We start from the raw sequence: 21,178 nt of genomic DNA on the forward strand, positions 1-21,178 counted from the left end.
GCTTCCTTCACTGTAAAATGGAGATGAAGAGTGCCTACCTTGTGGGATTACTGTGAGCATCAAAATAATACACATAAAGAGATCAGAAAAAAAGCTACACGAAGGGATGGATAGATGTCAGTTATTATCATCATGTGCTATATAATTGCCACCCACATTTTTCTTCTTGCTGTTTTTATAGATGATGTCCAAGCAGATAACAGCAACCCGAGGAACAGACTCACCGGCAGTCAGAATGTTTCCTCATGGCAATCTGCTTTAAGAACCAATTTCCTAGGACACATTTTGCTGCTTAAAACCAGTGGCTCCCTATATATGTTTTGCCACTATTGGGGGCTGGGGAGAGGTGAGCAGCTGCACTAGGCACGTGTAGATTGTTATGGCTTTTGTGTATCTTAGGAGAGCCAGTGCCTACATGCAACTACTGCACAGAAGGGTGCCATAAGCACTGGCAATGCCATTTGAGCTTCAAGAATGAAAGAGGCACTCTAGAACTGAATCACGGCTACTCCACACACACCGGGCTTTCGTCAGCTCCTCTGAAGGGAGGTCAGGTTCACCTTCCTGGATACCCAGACTTTCCCTGCGCAGGTTTTCAAAAGGCAGGCAACCAACCACATTAGAATCGTGCAATCTAAGCAGGCCTGTCTCGAAGATCTGTTGTACCCCCTCGTCAGAATCCCCTCTATTTTGTGCTTTATTTCTCTGAGTGCCTCAGGATGGGTGCTGCTCATTCCCTGTGATTTACCAACTGTGGGCTGCTCAGACTATTCTGGAAGGTTCTCTTTAGGGACGCCAGTCTCCACCAAGACTGAATTCCTATTTCCTATCAACAGAGCCTTTGAGGTAGAGTTTTACCATCATCTCCTACAGTTCCATCAGTTTACCCACACCCCAACATTTAACTTGGCTGCTACTTCTCCAGATTCAATTGCCCTTTCTCCCCTCAGGATGGAGAAACCTGTAAGACACAGTATGGCTGACTTCCTAACAGAATGAGATGGTTTTTGCCTTTATATACATGGTAGTATCTTTTTTTCTTTTATTGATTCTACTAGATTATAATGTCTTGTGGTCAAAGATAGTGTCACATACAATCTGAATATCCCTAAGAGTTCCTTTCCCCAAGGCCACATACCCAGCTCCAAGAGACTCCATTCACAGCACAGAGGCACAGGCTGCAGTCCCACGTGCGGGGCCCTTCCTAATACACAGCAAGTGAGCAACAAGGATTGAACTCTTCTCCAGGCTAATGAATGGCTGGTGGTCCAGGATCATCCAAGATACCCTGAATGGGTCCACAGTGCCTTTTCAAATTTCAGTTTTATTTATTTTTTATTTTTAATTAAAAAAATTTTTTTTTGAGACGGAGTTTTGTTCTTTTTGCTCAGGCTAAAGTGCAATGGCGCAATCTCGGCTCACTGCAACCTCTGCCTCCCGGGTTCAAGTGATTCTCCTGCCTCAGCTTCCTGGGTAGCTGGGATTACAGGCACATACCTCCACACCTGGCTAATTTTTATATTTTAAGTAGAGATGGGGTTTCACCATGTCGACCAGGCTGGTCTCGAACCACTGACCTCAAGTGATCCACCTGCTTCAGCTTCCCAAAGTGCTGGGATTACAGGTGTGAGCCACCATGCCCAGCCTAAATTTCAGTTTTAATACAGGCTTGTCTAATATTGTCAGAATACTGAGCTGTTTCATCTTCTAGAAATCTCTTATCTAATCATTCCTATCCATCTCTAACTGTACAAATTCTGCCAATTTTTCAGTATTTAACTCACATGTCTCAGTAAGGTCTTCTCATTTATTCAGTGATTTTTTGAGTATCTGCTATACGCCAAACACCATGCTAAGTGTTGGGGATATGTAGTGGTAAACAAGTTAGATCCATGGTCCTTGAGTTCATGGGACTTAAGGCAATGGAAAACACATTAAACAGTCATTGCCTAAACAGTGACTTAAATACAATTTTGATAAGTGCTAAGTTGGAAAGGACAGAGAGCTATGAGAGTGAATGGCATGGGTCCTGAGCTACTCTGAAGAGCTAGCAAACAATTCCCTAATAAAAGGACATTGAAGCTGAAACCATGAAGATAGAAAGTGGACAGGGCAGAGCTCCTAAATTCCAAGTCCAGGAGATAGTGTGTGTTCAGGCCAGGAGGTAGGAAGGATCTAGTATGTTCAGGAAACCAAAGAAGGCTGGTGTGAGGAATGTGCTGTCAGAAGCCAGGGACGAGAGTGGTGGGAAATGAGAACAGAGAGGAGGGAAGGCCAAGTCATCAGGACCTTCATCCTGAGCACCACGGAAGCCACAGGGAGGGGCATGCCTCATTTCCTCAGATGCCTGCTATTGTTGAGGACGAACTGGAAGGGCTCCAGTTGGGTTGGTGGGTGTGGGCAGACAATGGGGAGGCTACTGCAATAGTCCTGGGAAATCAATGGCAGCTTAGCATACAAAGGGCTAGTGGACAGGGCCGAATCTGAGGGGTATTGAGCGGATAGGACTGACCATAATGATGTGGATGAGAAGAGGTATCATGCTGACTTCTAGGATTCTCACCTGAGAAACAGGGCAGAAGATGGTGCCATTGACTAAGATGTGAACCATGGAGAAAAGCCAGCTTGGGGTGGGTGATGGAAATGAGGAGCACAGTGTCGGATATATTTAATTTGAGGTGTTTACCATCGGAATAGAGATAGAGAGTAGGTGGTTGGGTATAAATTCTCCTTCCTTAAATGTCAATAGTCCTTTGATTTCCCTTTTTGGTGCTCTTATATATGGTTATCTATAGACATGACTTATTTCTCCTGCACATCAAAAATACTTTAGCTGGATGTGATGGCATATGCCTGTAGACCAAGCTACTTGGGAGGCCAAGGCAGGAGGATAGCTTGAGCTCAGGAGTTCAAGACCAGCCTGGGCAACATGGCATTTTTATTGTTATTTTTAGAGACCTTGTCTCTATAAAAAACAAAAATTAAAAAAAGATTTAGCCTAGCATGGTGGTGCACACCTGTAGTCCTAGGGAGGCTGAGGCAGGAGTATCCCTTGAGCAACAGTGGTTTGGGGCTGCAGTGAACTATGATTACGCCACTGCACTCGCCTGGGCAACAGAGCAAGACCCTGTCTCCATAAAAACAAAAACTATTTAAGAGGAGCTGTGTTTTATATTCATCTTCACCTTCTGTGTGCATGCTTCTATGAAAATAACAGTATAAATAAATACATATTGATAAATATATAATTAATAAACATTTATTTTTATGAGTAAGTGAAAAAAAGCCCAGCTTACAATGAGATACCATCACATACCCACTAGAAAGGCAAAACATTTAGGTCTGAACACCAAGTTCAGGTGAGGACGTGGAATAATATAAACTCACAGATGCTGCTGGTGGAAATGAAATTAGTACAATCACTTTGGGAAATAATTTGCTATTTAGTAAAACTGAAGACATCCACACCCTATGACCCAGCCATGAGGAAATGGATGCTGTGTGTGTCTTGAAACATACTGAAGCAATATTATTTACAACTGACAAAAATAAACAATCCAAATGTCCATCAACAGAAGGGAGACATAAATTGTATCATACTAATAAAGTGGAATGCTATTTAGTAATGAAAATGAACAAGCTACAGTTACATACAACTTGAACAAATCATACAAACATAGTTGAACAAAAAAAAGCAGTACACAGAAGAGTGTATACCAATGTTGTCCAGTAGAACTTCCTGCGCTGATGGAAACATTCTATATTTGTGCTCACCAGTACAAAGGCCACACTAGTTACTAAGCACAGGAAATGTGGCTGGAGTAACAAAGGAACTGAAATTTTATTTTAATTTTAACGAATTTAAACAATTACATATAGTTAGTAGCTACAATACTGGATAACACAGATATATGTTACATACTTTCACTTATGTAAAGTTAAAAACCAGGCAAAACATTATTATATTGTCTACATCTGTACTATCTAATAGGGTATCTGTTAGCCACATGAGGCTAATCCTAACTGTGCTGTAAGTGTAAAATACGTATCAAATTTGGAAGACTTAGTATGATAAAAAGAATGTAAAATATCTCCTTTATATGTTTTATACTGACTGCAGGTTGAAAAGTTGACATTTAGGACATATTAGATTTAATAAAATATATTACTAAACTTAAGTAATTTATTTCTTTTTCTGTTGCTTAGTGTGGCTATTGGATTTAAGGACAATTTAATGTTATACATGTGGCTTACATTTATATTTCATAGTTTATTTCTATTGGAGCATGTGCTCGGGGATACATAAAACAGGAAGGGTTTCAACCAATCAGGCAGCCAACTCCCAACTCATCGCATCATGCTCAAATAAGCAGATGCCTAGCTGCAGCCAATTGGGTGATTTCTCTACTTTGCTTCTCTGTCTGGCCTATAGAAGCCTGCCACTCACACTTCTAGGTGTAGCTCTCTGAACCTCTTCTGTTTCTGAGGGCTGCCCGATTCATGAATTGGTCTTTGCTCAAATAAGCCTGGCTAAATTTAATTTCTCTAAAGTTTGTCTTTTAACAGTACTTAATGGCACTGAACTTAAAAATGGTTAAGATGGTAAATTTTATGCTATGTGTATTTTTCCCAAAATAAAAAAGTACATTTTTTCCGTCCCTCCCTTGTATAACAGCTCCTCATGTTCCACTCTAGTCCCTGATATCCTGGGAAAGGGCATTCGTGGGCTTGCAGCCTAGAGTCCTGTGAATTCTTTTGCTAGGCAGATTTTCCTGAGATGGTGAGTTCCCTTTCCCTGATGAAATCAATGCAGGGGTGACAGTGACTCTATAGCTTTATTTCTTTTCTTTTCTTTTTTTTTTTTTTGAGATGGAGTTTCACTCTTGTTGCCCAGGCTGGAATGCAATGATGCGATCTTGGCTCCCTGAAAGCTCCGCCTCCTGGGTTCAAGCAATTCTCCTATCTCAGCCTTTCGAGTAGCTGCAATCATAGGCACCTGCCACCATGCCCAGCTAATTTTTTGTATTTTTAGTAGAGATGGGGTTTCACCATGTTGGCTAGGATGGTCTCAAACTCCTTTCCTCAGGTGATCTGCCTGCCATGGCCTCCCAAAGTACTGGGATTACAGGTGTGAGCCACCATGCCTGGCCTCTATAGCTGTCTAATAGAGGATAACAGTCATACATCATGTAGTTTATGAAGAATTTTTGTTTCAGTGATAAAATAAGGTGAACACTGACAAGTGAATCTACCTCCAGCCCAGGAGATCCCTGTGTTAGCAGTGAGAGTGGGGTAAGTCTCTAGAAGGGGTTTGGTTGGGGTGGAGAATGCAGGACATGTGTTCTGCCATGGAGAGCAACAGGCTGGTCATCACAGGACTGTCTAGATCTGTACTATCTAATAGGGTATCTGTTAGCCACATGAGGCTGAATTTCCTGGTTGAAACAGGTCAGCACTTCTCAAGTTAATCCCTCTGTCTTCCAGAATGCAAGAAATAGGAAAGTATCACCATCACTCACATTATGTCAGTGAATGTAAAAGCTAACAAAGTGAAATGATTGGGTCTTACAGCCACAGAACCCCCGCTATACTCTGCTGCTTGGATGTCTAAGAATGACTTGGCACAGAAACTGCAGATTCTTACGTGTCCTCTTTCAAACAAAGTTCTCAGATGACTATGAAAACAACAGACATAGACTGTCGGGGCAAATAAATCAGTATATGGATGCCCCTCACCATATGTTCTTGAAATATCATTCACCTTGAATCAGATGCCAATTACAAAGACAAACAGGTATCAACCATTCTTTTAGGAAAACTCAGTTATTCCTTGGGGTACTCTTGAGGCTAAATCATATCAAATTTTTATGAGGAAATGCCTCACAGACATTTCTGCCATCTGGCAAATGTGGGAGTCACTCAGACAAAGAATCCAAAAGAAATGCCAATTGTCCACTGATGAGCCCTGCTCCGCAGGTTTGCTTTGAAGGCTTACCAGCTGGGAGGGGCCCTCTCTCCGGGCCAGGGTCTAGCCATTGGGGTTGAAGGGAGGAAAAAGTTTGGAAAACTCAACTGCCTAGGCATAAGATTTGTAAAATTCAATCCGTTTTGTGGTTAACAACAGGTCAATTACTAACCATGAAAGCCATGGGGTCAAGACTATGAGAACTTGGTATTTCCGGGGGACACAGTCTGGTAAGTTTGAGAAGACCTGAGCTGTAGTTTTTAATTACAGTCTGTATTTCTCTGCCAGCATCAAAGCCATTTTGCAGGAAACAAAACTAACAGGGGCTTTGGTGTCCGAGACCATGATTTGATGCTGGCTCTACAGCTCACCTGCATCTGCACAAATCCGGAGGCCTGCTGAGCTTCATCTGCAAAAAGTGGTGACAAGGGGCTACTTTCCTAGGAGTTTTGGGAAGACCAAGTAAGATAATGCATAGTATTATCAGGTGCCTGGAACACAGAACAGTTAGTTCCCCTTAAAAAAATTAACCCCGCTGGGCACGGTGGCTCTTGTCTGTAATCCCAGCACTTTGGGAGGCTGGGCAGGTGGATCACCTTAGGTCGGGAGTTCGAGACAAACCTGACCAACATGGAGAAACCCTGTCTCTACCAAAAATACAAAATTAGCTGGGTATGGTGGTGTGCCCCTGTAATCCCAGCTACTCAGGAGGCTGAGGCAGGAGAATCGCTTGGACCCAGGAGGTGGAGGTTGCGGTGAGCCAAGATCATGCCATTGCACTCTAGCCTGGGAAATAAGAGTGAAACTCCGTCTCAAAACAAAAACACAACTCTTTTCTGTGAATGAAAGCAACATCCTTGTTGAAGTTTACCAATAAAATCTTCAAAGCACAAAGAGCCAATAAGCTTGTTTGGGAACAGGAGAATAGGGCAGAACTGAAAACTTGAAGCAGCCAATCTTTCAGGGAAGAGGAGTTGGAGATAATTTAAAAAAGGAAACAGAAGAACGGTTTGAAGACATGCTGAATGCTCTTCAATAACTCCTACATTTTAATCTCCTGGTATCTGCTCAGCAACCTATCCCTATTTCTGTGTAGTGGAGCACAGAGTTAGGATCCCGGGCTCCTGAGCCAGAATCCCTGCATGAATCTGAGTTCTGCTGCTTTCTAGTTGTGTGGCCTTGGACAAGTTATTTGATCGCTCTGTGCCTCAGTTTCCCCAACTGTAAAACTGGAATAACAATACTGCCTATATTATAGAGTTTTGTGAGGATTGAGCTAATATAAATAATCATTAGTAACTGGCTGGTATATAATAAGAAGTAAATGAAAGTTAGCTTTCACTTGTCTTATTAGTGCCAATGACTTAATGACTTAATTTAAGACCTGATCATTTTCATCTGCACTATTTCATTTTTGCCTCTAGTTGCTTCCCTCACTAGTGAATCCACACCAAGGGCTGCTTTTCTAAAACAGACTTTTTTTCCTAACACCACTTTGGTAACCATTCAATGATATAAACAGGAAACTGAAGAATTGTGGGCAAACAAGCAAAAAATCTGATAAAATCATTCAAAAGGATTACTAGGTCTTTTCATTCACCTGCAAAGATCTCTGGGACATATTACAGAGTGAAGAAGAAAAGAGTGGGCTACAAGGCAGCATGTCTAATAAGAGTCTATTTACATGAAATAATCAAATACATTGGCGTACGTGTAGGTATGCATAGTGGGATAACTGGAAGAATGAGGTTTCTTCTGCAGGGGATAAAATCTGGAGTGATTTTATTATCTTTATGATTTTATGTACCGCTTTAATGGTCTACAAGGTTTATATTATCTTTGTAATCAGAAAGAGAATAACACATCTATTCTCATTGAAAAAGAAAGAGCAAAAAAAAAAATCAAGTCAATAGCTTTAAGAGAGAGAAAAATAAGAAGACTGAAATGAAACAGAAAAAAAATGTTAGCAAGGTTTGAATCTGGATGGTGAGATTCTGGGCTATGTTCCCCAAGTTTTCCACAGTGTACAAAGTTTCTTTAATGTGTATGAATTGGAGAAAAAGAAATCTATTTGCCATGTATGACTTGAATATGATCAAAATTAAACTTATGTTTATATCATAATCACAACTCAATGTTACCCCATCAAGAAATGTAACAAACTTTGCCACTTTGAGAAACTCCATCTGCATAAAAACTACTTGCTATTCCTCTCGTATCTCTCAGTAAAAGCCTTTACTAGATGAAACAGAGAAAAGCAGATATTTTCGGGTAAGAAACTGGCACATAAAGACCTTGTCACAACAAACCACTGCTCAGTGTGGAAGAATTATAATCCGCTGAGTTTTTCCCCCCGTGTACACAGGCATGCATTGCACTGGGGTGCTGTGAGATTTAGGGCAGGCCCACGCTCCACCCTAAGTCTGTAAAACATGGTATTTCCACCCTTTCCATCAGGTAACATTACGTTTAAAAATATCTCTAAGTAGCTTCAAATATTTTAACTCTTTCATATTAAACATGATGGATATTGGCAATAGCCATGCAATTTTAACTCGTGTGTGATTAGATAGTCCCACAGCGGCAGAAATGGAGTATGTCACTGATAATCTTTCACCTCTAACCAATTCTTTCTCTCTGCTACATACTGGTGACATATATAAGGCAAATTAGACTCACAATGATCTAAGTAACATTTGGCCTCTGAGAGAAGGCTGGAAATTAATTTTAATTACAATTGATTTCTGCAAATAATGGATCTGCTCCTCCTGTGACTGCATTTGGGCCAAGGACTGCTGTTGCGCTTGTTTCAAGGAGGATCTGCAGGAGAGCCGGTGTGCCTGCAATTCAGGAAGTGCTTGGCACCTTACCCAGTGGAGATGCCACCTCCACTGCAGTCTCCCTGCTTGTTGCCCCCTGGGTTCCCAGCTCTGCCATGAAGGTTCTGAGCAGGAAGTTTGAGTTGGATGACGGTGACTCCGTATGAACTCTCCTCTTCCTGTTGGTTTCATGTGGGTCTTGCCTTGTTTTCTGACTCTTTTTCTGACTCTGACTAATCCCTGTGTAAGAGCTCTTACTTTATTCTTCAGAATCCTGGCAGGGATTTATTTATTTTACCCTATGCCTTCCTAAACATATTGTGTCCATCTGCTTCTCTCTTGCTCATGCCCACCTGAATTTAATGCCAAAAGCTTGCCTCCTGGTCCATTCTTACCTAACTAAACTCTGGTTCCCTCCCTTCAAAGATACTGTTGGAGTCACTCAATTAGCAGAGATAAGCACACTGCTATAAAGCAAAATGTTCGAAAAGTGAAGCCTTCAGTGTGAGCAGCCAAGGTTGGCTGACTGGTTAGAAGAATCTGGGGTAGGTCCGAAGTTCCAGTCGCTGACTAGTCACGCCTCGCTGTTAGGAAATGGAGTAGGAGGGTGTGGCAACCCACCTCAGAAGGGACCTCGTGTCCTCAGCCCTACATCAGAGTCTCTGCCATACTAGATCTACTAGATTTACCAGTGGGACCCAGCGGCACCCCTTCTCTCCAGGAGACAGTGCTCCCTGCGCCAGCTGAGCAGTTCTGTCTCAGGATGGCCGTTATTAAAGCTCCTTTAGCTGGGTCCTGGGCTCTCTACACCCTCCTCGCTCCCTCCACAGATCACCTCCTCCTGCTAATGGCTTCTACCACCACCCATATGACCCATGAAATGGATCACTGATTTATAATCCAGCCCAGATCCCTCTCTTTCAGATTTCACAGCAGTCTACAGAACTGTCTGCTTGGCATCTCATTTGCATGTTTCAAAACCATCTTAATATGTCCCCAAATCAAACTCATAAGCTGCTGTTGATCTCAAGCCAACCTGAGCTCCTCTCCACAGCTGGTTCCCTTCCAGTATTATCCATTCTGGATAATACTGGAAGGGAATGGCCCATCCGTCCTTCCATGTGTCTACCTGTTCAACTGCCCATCATCCATCTAACCATTCATCCTCCGGCAAGTCGGAAATGCAGGAGTCACCTCGGGCTCTTTGGTCTTCCTCACCCTGTGTCCCATCCATCTTTCCGTTGGGTCCGTTACTTCTTTTGAATTCATCTACTTATTTTCTTTCTAGCCAACATCATCATCGTGTCACACTCGGGCTACTGGAAATTCTTAACAGCTGTCCCTTTCAAACCTATTTTCTCTGCAATCAGATCTAAATTTTCCAATGACATTTTATTTACATCCTCCCAACCCCTTTAATGAAGTTTCCCTTGTTCTTATAATAAAGACAAAAGTCCTCAACCTGCCCCAGAAGGCTCTGTAGGTCTGGCTTCCACCTCCTTCCTTCTCTAGCCCAACTCCTACCCCTATCCTTCCAGCTCCAGCCACCCAGCCTTCCTTTAGTTCTTCAGACCCAAGGGGCTCCCCGGCATGACAGGATCTGTTCACATGACCCCCCCTCCCAATTCTGCAGCATCCTCCCTGCTCCGTCCCCTCTGTTCAGTTGTTTACCATGTCCCAACCTCAGGAAGGCCTTCCTACAACTCTTCACTCGGTCCCCACGTTGTGAGTTTTCATAGTACCATGTTAACGCCTTCTGTGCTCTTAACTTGAATTTTATTTTGTAATCATTTACATCATCCCCTTCTCCCCCACGAAATCTCACAGGGCCATCAGCTTCATGAGGGCAGGGGCTCTGTCGGCTCTTGCTCCTGTGGTCACCCCAGAGTCCCTGCATCTCACACATCTGCCCCTACCCCACTCCTGCTGCTGTGGCAGCACAGCCTTCCCTGCTGTCCCAGCCACCTGGGCAGCCATACTCCTCCGCCTTCTCACCTGTTTCAAGTCCTGGTTGGCATCTCATCCCCTCATGGAGGCTTTCCTTGACCACAATCTAAAAACATCGCCCACCCTGACCAATCTCCGTTCCCTGCTTCATTTTCCTTGCCGCGTGCTCACCTCCTAACACGGGTGTTACACCCTGCTCAGCAATTGTTCCTGTCTTCCCCAAAAGAAGGTGCAGCACGACACCAGCACAGCATCCTGTCTTTGTTCCCTGCTCTGTCACTGACACCTAGAATCGTGCCTGGTGTGTAACAGGCACTCAGCAAATATCTGTTGAAAGAAAGACTGTGGTTTGGCACAGTGCCTGGCACATGGCAGATCAATACATATTTGTTGAATAAAGAACAGAAGAGAGGAGGAAGGGAGCCTGGGAAGCTTCTGCAGATTCTGGCTCATTATCTCCAATTGCCAGCCCCTCGAAAGAGGAGCCGGCTGCAAGGGGGCTGCCTCGTTAGCAGGGAGATTTGGTGTGTGCCTTAAGCTTAGAGTTAATTATAATTAGGAACTGTTGAGAGTATTAGGAGGGTTATGATAGTGTGTGGAGGGGCGGTAATGGTGGATAGGGTGTTGGTTTATATTTGGAAGGGGCTAGCTCAGCAAATTTATAGTGTAAATAAGGGAAAAGTTAACTTACTTAAGAGCAAAAGCCAATAAACAGTTTTAAGGACCATTAAAACTATTTTACACGCAAACACTGCTGCAAAACAATGAATGTGATCATTATACAACTTCTGTGTTCTTTGAAAAGCACTAACAAGAATCTCTAATTTATGCTGACTGAATCCCCAATTCCTCATCCTAGTTAGTGGTGTTATCCCAAGTCTGAGGCTCTAGGAAGCAGGCTTCCCAGGAATGGAACTGACTTTTCTAGTTACATAATTTTTAGGCGGGGGATAGTAATACTATTCACCATGCCCATAAAGAAACAGCCGTTATGTACGTGTGAGTCATTATGTATGTGTGGGTCATTATGTGTGTGGGTATAGGAAGCAAACTAGAGGAAGGGGTAACACGGATGCCCAGGGAAGGGCTTCAGGACACCATGGAAGGTGAAAGGAAGATTAGGAGGCTGGACAGAGAAGCCTCTTTTTGACACTGTCCCTAGAAAGATACAAAAATAACACAACCCAGTAAAGAAACACTAAAAGAGCACCGGAAGGGATGGGATGGAGGGCAGTGAGGGCTAGAAAATGTAGCCCCAGAGGTCATGGGTAAGTGACAGCCCACCACAATGCCCGGAAACGGAAGCCAGAGTCCCGCCTGGGCAGAACTGGGCCACTGCACACAGAAGTGCTCACCAGTAAGGAGCAGGATGGTCCCTGAATTACCCACCAGCTCATCATTGGAATCTGAGACTTCAACATGCTGATTTTTTTTTTTTTTCATTTTAAATGAAGTAATGAATCTGCTAAACTCAAGAAGAGTAACACAGAAATAATGAAGACGTGAGATTTTTTTTCAGGAACAACGATCAATATTGTTTTAATGTGGCATTTCTATTCATTTACACAACACGTGATCTTTTCAGGGAATTCTGACATTGAGAAGGCTCATGACTCACCCAAGGTCATTGAGCCAGTACGTGGTAGGACAAGGACTCCAAACTGTTCCTCCTATCTCCAAACCTATGTCCTTCTCTTTTGTCTGAAAGGTCTTTCCTGATTAGTCTGCCACTCATCCACTCACCCTTCTCCTGCAAGTCCCCAGTGGTGTCCCCATAATACATTCTCCATTTATTTATGGACCTGAGATCTATTATTTCATGCATGTCTTATCCTTATCTGGCCACAGACTGCAAATTCATGGTGGTAGGAGGTAGACTTAAACTCATCCTCCCTCTGACAACATTGCGCCAGACACACAAATCACATTTGAGACCTACATTTGGGGTGCTGAAAAAATTGATCCTAAGTTCAGGGTCCTGAGAGTTGAAAACAATCTTGCTGGTAGAAATGTGCCCTGTGGAGTAGGAAAAAGTTCCCCTTGCAGAATCTGTTCTTCACTAAACCAGGAGTCAGCCAACTATTGTTTGTGGGCCAAATCTAGCCCATTGCCTGGCTTTGAAAAAAAGTTTCCCTGGAACATAGTCAGACCCATCTGTTTCTGCATTGTCTGTGGCTGCTTTCGCATGAAAACAGCAGAGCCAAGAAGCTGAACTGAGATTGAGATTGGCCTGTAAAGGCTAAAACATTTACTACTGGACCCTTTACAGAAAAAAAGTTTGCCAACCCCCTGCACTAGACTGTAAGTACTAGGAGGGCAATATCTATGTGTTTTATTATCTTCTTTTTTCTTTTTTTTTTTTTGAGACCTCCGGAGTCTCGCTCTGTCGCCAGGCTGGAGTGCAGTGGCATGATCGGCTCACTGCAACCCCCGCCTCCCAGGTTCAAGCAATTTTCTTGCCTCAGCCTCCCGAGTAGCTGGGATTACAGGGACTTGCCACCACACCCAGCTAATTTTTGTCTTTTTAGTAGAGGCAGGGTTTCACCATGTTGGCCAGGTTGGTCTCAAGCTCCTGACCTCATGTAATCCACCCGCCTCAGCTTTCATTATCTTTTTATCGGCCTTCATTATATTTTTATAGCAGTGCCTACCACAGAGTCTGGCAAAAAGAAAGTGATCAATAAATATTTATCGAATAAAGAGATAGATTATTGGACTCTTTTAAGTACGTACTCTCTGTCCAGCTGTGATGAGCAATGGGTAGAGGAACAGAATTCAGTGTTCCTGTGACAAACAGCTATATACCAAATACCTACGAGGGTCAAGTGGAGAGAATGTGGGCAGGATCTCTGGAGGTATAAAGGAGAAAATCCGTTCGGAATGTGGTGGAGAGCCTGCAGACGTTTTATAGAAAGGAAACAATTAATATAGGGCCATGCCCATGTTTGCCTGCCTCCACCTCCTGAGTAGCTGCAACTGCAGGCATACACCATCATGCCCAACTACTTTTTTTACTTCTTTTTTTTGTTTGTTTTGAGACAGAGTCTCTCTCTGTCACCCAGGCTGGAGTGCATTGGCACGACCTCGGCTCACTGCAAGCTCCGCCTCCTGGGTTCACACCATTCTCCTGCCTCAGCCTCCTGAGTAGCTGGGACTACAGGTGCCCGCCACCATGCCCGGCTAATTTTTTTTGTATTTTTAGTAGAGATGGGCTTTCACCATGTTAGCCAGGATGGTCTCGATCTCCTGACCTCATGATCTGCCTGCCTCGGCCTCCCAAAGTGCTGGGATTACAGGCGTGAGCCACTATGCTCAGTCACTTTTTTTGCTTTTTTTGTAGAGACAGAGTCTCGCTTTGTTGCCAAGACTGGTCTCCAACTCCTGGCCTCAAGAAATCCTCCCAACTCAGTCTACCAAAGTGCTAGGATTACAGGTATGAGTCACCGCACCTGGTGAAAACCAGGCCAGTGGGACCAATGATCCCAGCACCCATCAGGCAGTGGTTATAAAAGCTGCTCCTGGGCTGGAATCCTGCCTCCATTCCTTATTAACTGTGAAACCCTGTAACACTCTTTATCCCTCAGTTTCCTCACCTGGAAAACAGATACAAAAATATTACCTATTTCGTAGTGTTGTTACAGGAAATGAGCAAGTTTCTATGTGCAAAGTACTTAGTGTGTCTGGCATATGTAAGTGCTCAGCAAATGCTAGTTTTTCTCACTCATGATTAAAAAATATATCTCAGTGTCTCCACGAGGAGGTATTAAACTAGATATTGGGAAGAAGCAGACTCAGTGTTGTATTGGAGAAAGGCCGTCTGGATCTCTCAGCATACCCAAGGCTACATCCCTTGACATTGCATTCTGTATGCTCAGCACGAGGCCACATCGGTGATGCTACGCAATGAAGTTATAGACTCAGCAATGTCCCTTCCACTTGGTATGGAAAGGGGATTCCCCACTTCACTTTCAAGAATCTCTGTGAGTTTGCTGCAGAGCTGAAGGGACTCCTGGAAAGGATCTCATAAGCCGTCGGGAGAAATCTGAATTCTAACAGCGCAAAGCTTCGGTGGGCTCCCAGAGAAAATGAAGGAACTTGGAAGGGTCTAGATAGACCAAGAAACCATGTTTTCCTTCTCTGAGCCTCTGGAACACTGTGTACCGGGCTGCAACACAGCCCTGTGCCATGGCACTGGACTACCACCATAGCGATCTGACTGTCTGGTTGGGTCTGTCCTGGGGACAGGGGCACCATCTCATCTCCATGGCCTTTGTGTCCTCAGTATCCAGTATCAGGAATGTGTCCCACAAGTGTTGATGGAATCCACTGAGGAGTAATCAACCCTAGACCTCAGACAGCATCTCCTACCTACAAAGGACTCTGACACGACCACTCCAGTGCTACTAAATACAGCACGCTCTAAAAGCAACCACAAACACACGAAGCTAGCATTTGTACCCGGCAACCCTGGCGATCATTTCTTGATGGCCAGCGGGAAAGCAGCACGTGCTCGGTTGGGACGTTTTGTGCCACATATAAGCTCCACACCTCCCCGCCCCCATTTCTTTTTCTAAAACACACTGAAATCTGTGCTGTCCAACGTAGTAGCCACTAGCCTCATGACCTGTTTAACAGTAGTAAAAATTAAATAAAATTTAAAATTCATGTTGTCAAACTCTTGAACAGCAAAAATGAGAAATAAAATAAAATTCAGTTTCTCAGTCATATGGCCATATTCCAAGTACGCAGTGTAGCTACTCCTATGTGGCTCATGGCTACCGTCTGGGACAGCACAGACATGAAACATTTCTACAGTCACAGGAAATCCTGTGGCAGCACTGCGAGAGAATCTGTACCGTCGCACTAAGAAACGTGAACTCAGGCAAAGACAGTTTAACAGTACTTTCACAATCAGTAAAGCTAACAGATCGCTCCCCTGGAATAACCAAACCTTCCAAGTTTGTTCTCTCGTAAGGAATGAGACACGATGCGCGAGATGTTCTCTTGGCCTCATCAGCATTGTTGTGTTGTTTTTTAAAATTTATGTATCTTTATAAATAGTATTAATTATGGTAGGCGACTACAGTGGGCCCGTGAGTGCCTTGATGCAGTCACGGATGACGGAGAGCAGTTTAATGCAGGGGATGCATAGTGCGGGCCGTGGGAGAAGGGGTTATCATCAATCTAGCACGCGTCTCAGCATTGCTACAGAACATTAATGAGGCTGGGCTCCACTTAAAAACCATCCAAGGCATTATGGGTTGGGAACATTCAGTTTCACAGGCACTGGGTATATCTAAGTTATAATCCTAGCTCTTTTGCTAATGAGTGTTGTGATACGGGGAGTATCATTTACCTTCTGAGTTTCAGTTTCCTGTCCTTAAAATGGGGCTATTACTGACCTACCTAACCCAGTGTCCACAGGATTAATGAGTTAACGTTAGCCGAGAACTCTGAGCTCCTTGCATTAAGGCATGCTGTGCATCATTATTTCCATTCATTCTCACATAGCAGCTGGGAAACATTAGGACTATTATGTTTACTCCATCCAATATGCATTTTCCTTCTCAGCATTTTAATGTTACCTATGTTACCCAAACCTTAAATCTAAAAGTAAAATGGGGCCCATAACAACAGTACAATGATGAAGTGGGGGTAGACAGTTATTCCTTTCTTTAGTTTGGGCATAACACCAGCTCTTCTAGAAGGATGAAGGCGGTAATTGCACTGTGAATTTCCTCTGTATGAGCCTGGTGGTCAATCTTACGAGATGCGAAAAGGAAGTTCTACAACAGCACAATGACACTGTTGACACTTACATGCAATGATATTCCCGTATCTGTTCTTCATTCTGTTCTCATCTTTCTTAGCCGAGTCCCATGGTGCAGACTGCCCTTCAAAGAAGCTCTAGAAGGAAAGAGAGACTGAGAATTACAACTTGGCACAGTAAACAGAGAGATCTTAACGATGGAGCATGTTCTTAAAAAACGTAGAACAGGGGTCAAGAAGGAAAGAATGCCCATAGGAACGAGATAAGGGATTATTACACCATATTACATTTTAAGTATTTCATTTAGCTTTTGCTAAACATTGTTTTCCTTTAGTTAGTATCTTACAAACACAGGGATGGAGGCTGAAGAGTGAACCCACGATTTCTCTGTCTAACCCAGTAAAAATGGTCACATGTTCATCCCCATCCCACCTGAATATTTAATACAGAAAAATTAATGTTTCTCTCAATTTCCTTATTGTCATTTTTCAAATTCTTGTAAGAGATACAGTGATGTCTTTTTCTCCCTAATTGCTAATTGAAGAAAAGTTATTTTTTGTTAAAACATGAGAGTAGGTAAGCTGAGACTGCATGACTTCCAGGCCAAAATCCTGTAATAAACTCTGCCAGAGTTTTCTCTTTATTTTTAATGGAGTTTAGATGTTCATTTATATAGGGATTTGGCATTATGATGCCTGGAGTCTTTAATCTTCAGTTATTTTTTTTGTTCAGTTGTAATGAAAATGTCCTCTACTCTCGGTGGACAAGTTAAAAAAAAAAAAAAAAGTGTGTGACTTTATTTCCACTTTAGTTCACACTACATTTTACCTTTATGTGGTCAACTATGTGAGGAGGTTATGGGAAAACCTCCCATAGAAGTGAACAGGATTCAGTAAAGCTATTTCTTGTTTTTGCCACGGTCCTCATATACTTCCTGGCACCCACTGGGAAGGGAGAGAGAGGGAAAGAAGAGACGAAGGGCGAGCAGATGAATGAGCACCATTTGGGAATGTGTTGGGGCCAGAGAACAGGGCATTAGGGACTCGTGTTCTCAGATATGCTCCAGGGTGGCTTTCAAGTTCTCTCCCAAACAGAAGCTCTTCCTTCCTCCCCAGTCTCCATCTCACCTGTGGTGTTCAGCCATCTTGGCCATTTCCACCATTTACAATATTCTGAGATTAGTCTGTCGTTAGGTAGAATGTATTCATTCCCTTTTATGGGTCCGACTCTCCCTCATGAGGTAAACTGTTGCTTAGCACTGCTGCAGTAGGATACACTGCTTGCAGACGCCATGGGGTATCTGTGCCCCGCTCTGCCCGCCTGTGTGCTGCACGGTATTCTGACCACTAAGTGGACAGTGCTTGGCATCCTCTGTTGTTTCTGTGTCTGTCTCTTCCACCAGGCTGTGGACTCCCTGAGAGCGGGGGCTGTGTGTTCATCATTTATGTTTGGAATCCAGTAATTAGTTACTGAATGAATGAATAACTGTCGTGTTTGGTTGTAGTATGTTTTGGCTTTGATCTCAAAATGAAGCTTTATTTCTGCAGCTTAAGTGTGCAAGGGGCTCTAAGGCTTGGAAAGCCTACCTATCCACAGTCTGCAGATTTCATTCCGCCGTTGAATGGAATGGACCTGACATAGTTTGCCAAGTCCATGCCTTTTCTGTGGCCTGGTGGGTATGGATACTGCTGTTACCATACAACCAAGCGCGCATCAGAGACTGGCTGGAGAAGATCCCAGCCCCAGGTCTGTCCTGCCCTCAGGCTTCAGATCTTGTCCTCAGTACATCCACCCAACAAAACAGCTGAGCAACACCATTTTATCACACAACACAGAAGAGTGAAAAAAATAACACTACACACCTAAGAGTTAAGAGGTTTAATCTACTCATCTTAACTTAAGGTCCCTTAGTTGTGATCATAGGTAACACTTTATTATCATAACAGTTTTTACCTCATATTTATCATTTCAAACATACGGTAGGATCAGACGTGCGATATACGAACAGCTGTGTTAACAGACTCGCACTAGGTGTCGCTAGTTGAAGAGTGACATGGTTTGGCTGTGTCCCCACCCAAATCTCATCTGCAGTTGTAGTTCCCATAATCCCCATGTGTTGTGGGAGGGGCCCGGTGGGAGGTAATTGAATCACAGGGGTGGTTTCCTCCATGCTGTTTTCCTGATAGTGAGTGAGTTCTCATGAGATCTGATGGTTTTATAAGGGGCTTTTCCCACCCTTCACTCGGCACTCCTCCTTGCTGCCACCATGTGAAGAAAGACGTGTTTGCTTCCCCTTCTGCCATGATTGTAAGTTTCCCGCGGCTTCCCCAGCCCTGTGGAACTGTGTGTCAATTAAACCTCTTTCCTTTATAAATTACCTGGTTTTGGGTATTTCTTTTTTCTTTTTTTTTAAATTTGAGACAGTCTCACTCTGTCACCCAGGCTAGAGTGCAGTGGTACGATCTCAGCTCACTGCAACCTCCGCCTCCCGGGTTCCAACGATTCTCATGCCTTACCCTCCCGAGTGGCTGGAATTACAGGCATGTACCACCACGCCTGGCTGATTTTTGTATTTTTAGTACAGACAGGGTTTCACGATGTTGGCCAGGCTGGTCTCAAACTCCTGACCTCAAGTGATTCACCTACCTTGAGATTCACCTGCTGGGATTATAGGAGTGAGCCATTGTGCCTAGCCTCGGGTATTTCTTCATAGCAGCATGAGAATGGACTAATACAAAAAGTAAAACACTGTATGATACAGGGCAAATACAAATAGAAACACTTTCAGGTTATTCATAAATTAACTCAATAGAAATACTATCATTAAAAATGGCTAGTTGATTCCATCTAGAACAAGACCTTTATATAATCAGGGGACTTATTCAAACATGTAACTTCTATTCTGCTGTGCAACATGCATTTAAAAATAGCTTCAGGGATTTTAAAGTCAGATACTCTTTTTCTGAATACTGTCTTTGTTACTCTATGAATGACAATAATTTTATAGTTGAGTAATAACTATTATTTGACTTCCAACGATTTAATTCCACTTTGAGTTTGTCATGATTACCAATTTCACTTCCCTCTGCCTTTTCCACCCATCTAAAAAGTTCTCAGATTTTGTTTTTTGTAGGAAGATGGAAGAAGAAAACTGACTTTGAGACTTCGAAGTCTTCCAGTAAATCCACAGCCTCAACTCATACAGAAAATGCCCCTAGATTCCCTGAGCCTTCACGTGGGGACCTGAGCCACATAAGAGTCCCTGCCCTCTCTGGACACACAGAGGCTCCCTTGTGGGGAATGACGCTCACATCACAGCTGTGTTTCTTTAGTATTTGTGGTTATTACAGGACTGCCAATAGTCCTTGTATTTAAAAATAGTTATTTTAGTTGTATTATTTTCATTTAATTGGTGACCAAGAAACAGACACAAATCAACAAATGAAACAATAACCAATTGTACTGCATTTGAGCACTACAGTTTCCAGAATGTTTTCCTACAGATGGGGCCCACGTTTTATCCATCTCTGAACACTTATTATGAGAGCATCAACAAGTATGTGCAGGTGAATGAGGCCATCATCTCACCTGATCCTCACTGGAGGAGAGGACATGAGCTGTCCCTTACAGCTGAGGACATGAGATGAAGACAGACGCCTCAACAGCTTCTAACACAACCTAGATCAGAAGTCAGTGTCTCTGACTCTTTATCCACTGCTTTTCCTCTACCACCCTTACCCCAATGACCTTGAGAAGAAAACACTATTAAGTCAACTTAAATACACATCGCCAACAATTGTTTTCCATGCCAAGATTATCTCTGCTTGTCTCTGAAAGGACGTTTACAACAAAAGAATATTTAAAATGTCAACTATTACTTTTATAAAACAGGATTTTTTTTTTCTCATACATATGTGTTCATTGCATGGAAGCCATTGCAGGAAAAGTTCAACTTCTTGCAATGAGCCTCCCAACTTCTTATCCAGGAATTATATGAATCACTATAAATGGCAAAATATATTTTTTAAAAAACAAAATTAGAGATGCTCTGAGGAAAAGGTCAGATAACTAGTGCCTCCATAGATAAATGTCACTGTCTCCTGACTCCATACACATATGGTGACGGTGTCTCGCATTTTCTGTAAGTGTTGCTTCCAATTATATAGCCCATTTCCCCATGGATACATTTGGATTATTAAGACTATGTGTCCTTATCCCTGGCTTGGAAAATAAGGAATATACCTATGGGAGCCCAGAGAGAAAAGGGAAAGTCTTTCTAGATTGGTTGCCTTGGCTTTTATTTCCTTTTGTTATGGAGATTAAAAATGTTTTTTCCTAAGATGGATCCATTTTGAATATTATGGCTTTTTTCTAGAATATACTTTCCAGATATCTGAGAAAATATTTACTTTAGACTTCTTCTTAGGCCTAAAGTGAGACAAAAGCCAACTGTTTACATTTTTAGTTAGAAAATAAAACTCTATCTGTAGCTCTGGAGCCACTGAGTACTCAGAGAAGCCATGATATGGTACATGGATCTCTCAGACTGTGCCCCTGGTTGCTTTCTGGGTTAACAATTCTCAGAGCAAGTGTGGTAACTGGGATAGGAACACTGCCGTCAGTGCCTTAGAATACTGCTTCATGTCTGGTTTGCAGCCAGGACTGCCACAGATGTGG

At 43.0% G+C, this 21,178-nt stretch overlaps 1 protein-coding gene across 4 annotated transcripts in view; it reads right to left on the minus strand.

Annotated features, from left to right (window-relative positions):
* The window catches only part of PTPRM (protein tyrosine phosphatase, receptor type M), an 840,737-nt gene that overhangs the window by 95,005 nt on the left and 724,554 nt on the right, over positions 1 to 21,178 (minus strand). For all 4 annotated transcript variants that reach the window (XM_025365055.1, XM_025365057.1, XM_025365054.1 and 1 more), the window contains one exon: positions 16,551 to 16,638. In XM_025365055.1, coding sequence (XP_025220840.1) covers positions 16,551 to 16,638 — 88 coding nt within the window. The remainder of the gene's footprint in view (positions 1 to 16,550; positions 16,639 to 21,178) is intronic.

Source organism: Theropithecus gelada, chromosome 18 (assembly GCF_003255815.1).
Source record: "Theropithecus gelada isolate Dixy chromosome 18, Tgel_1.0, whole genome shotgun sequence".
Taxonomy (NCBI): Eukaryota; Metazoa; Chordata; class Mammalia; order Primates; family Cercopithecidae; genus Theropithecus; species Theropithecus gelada.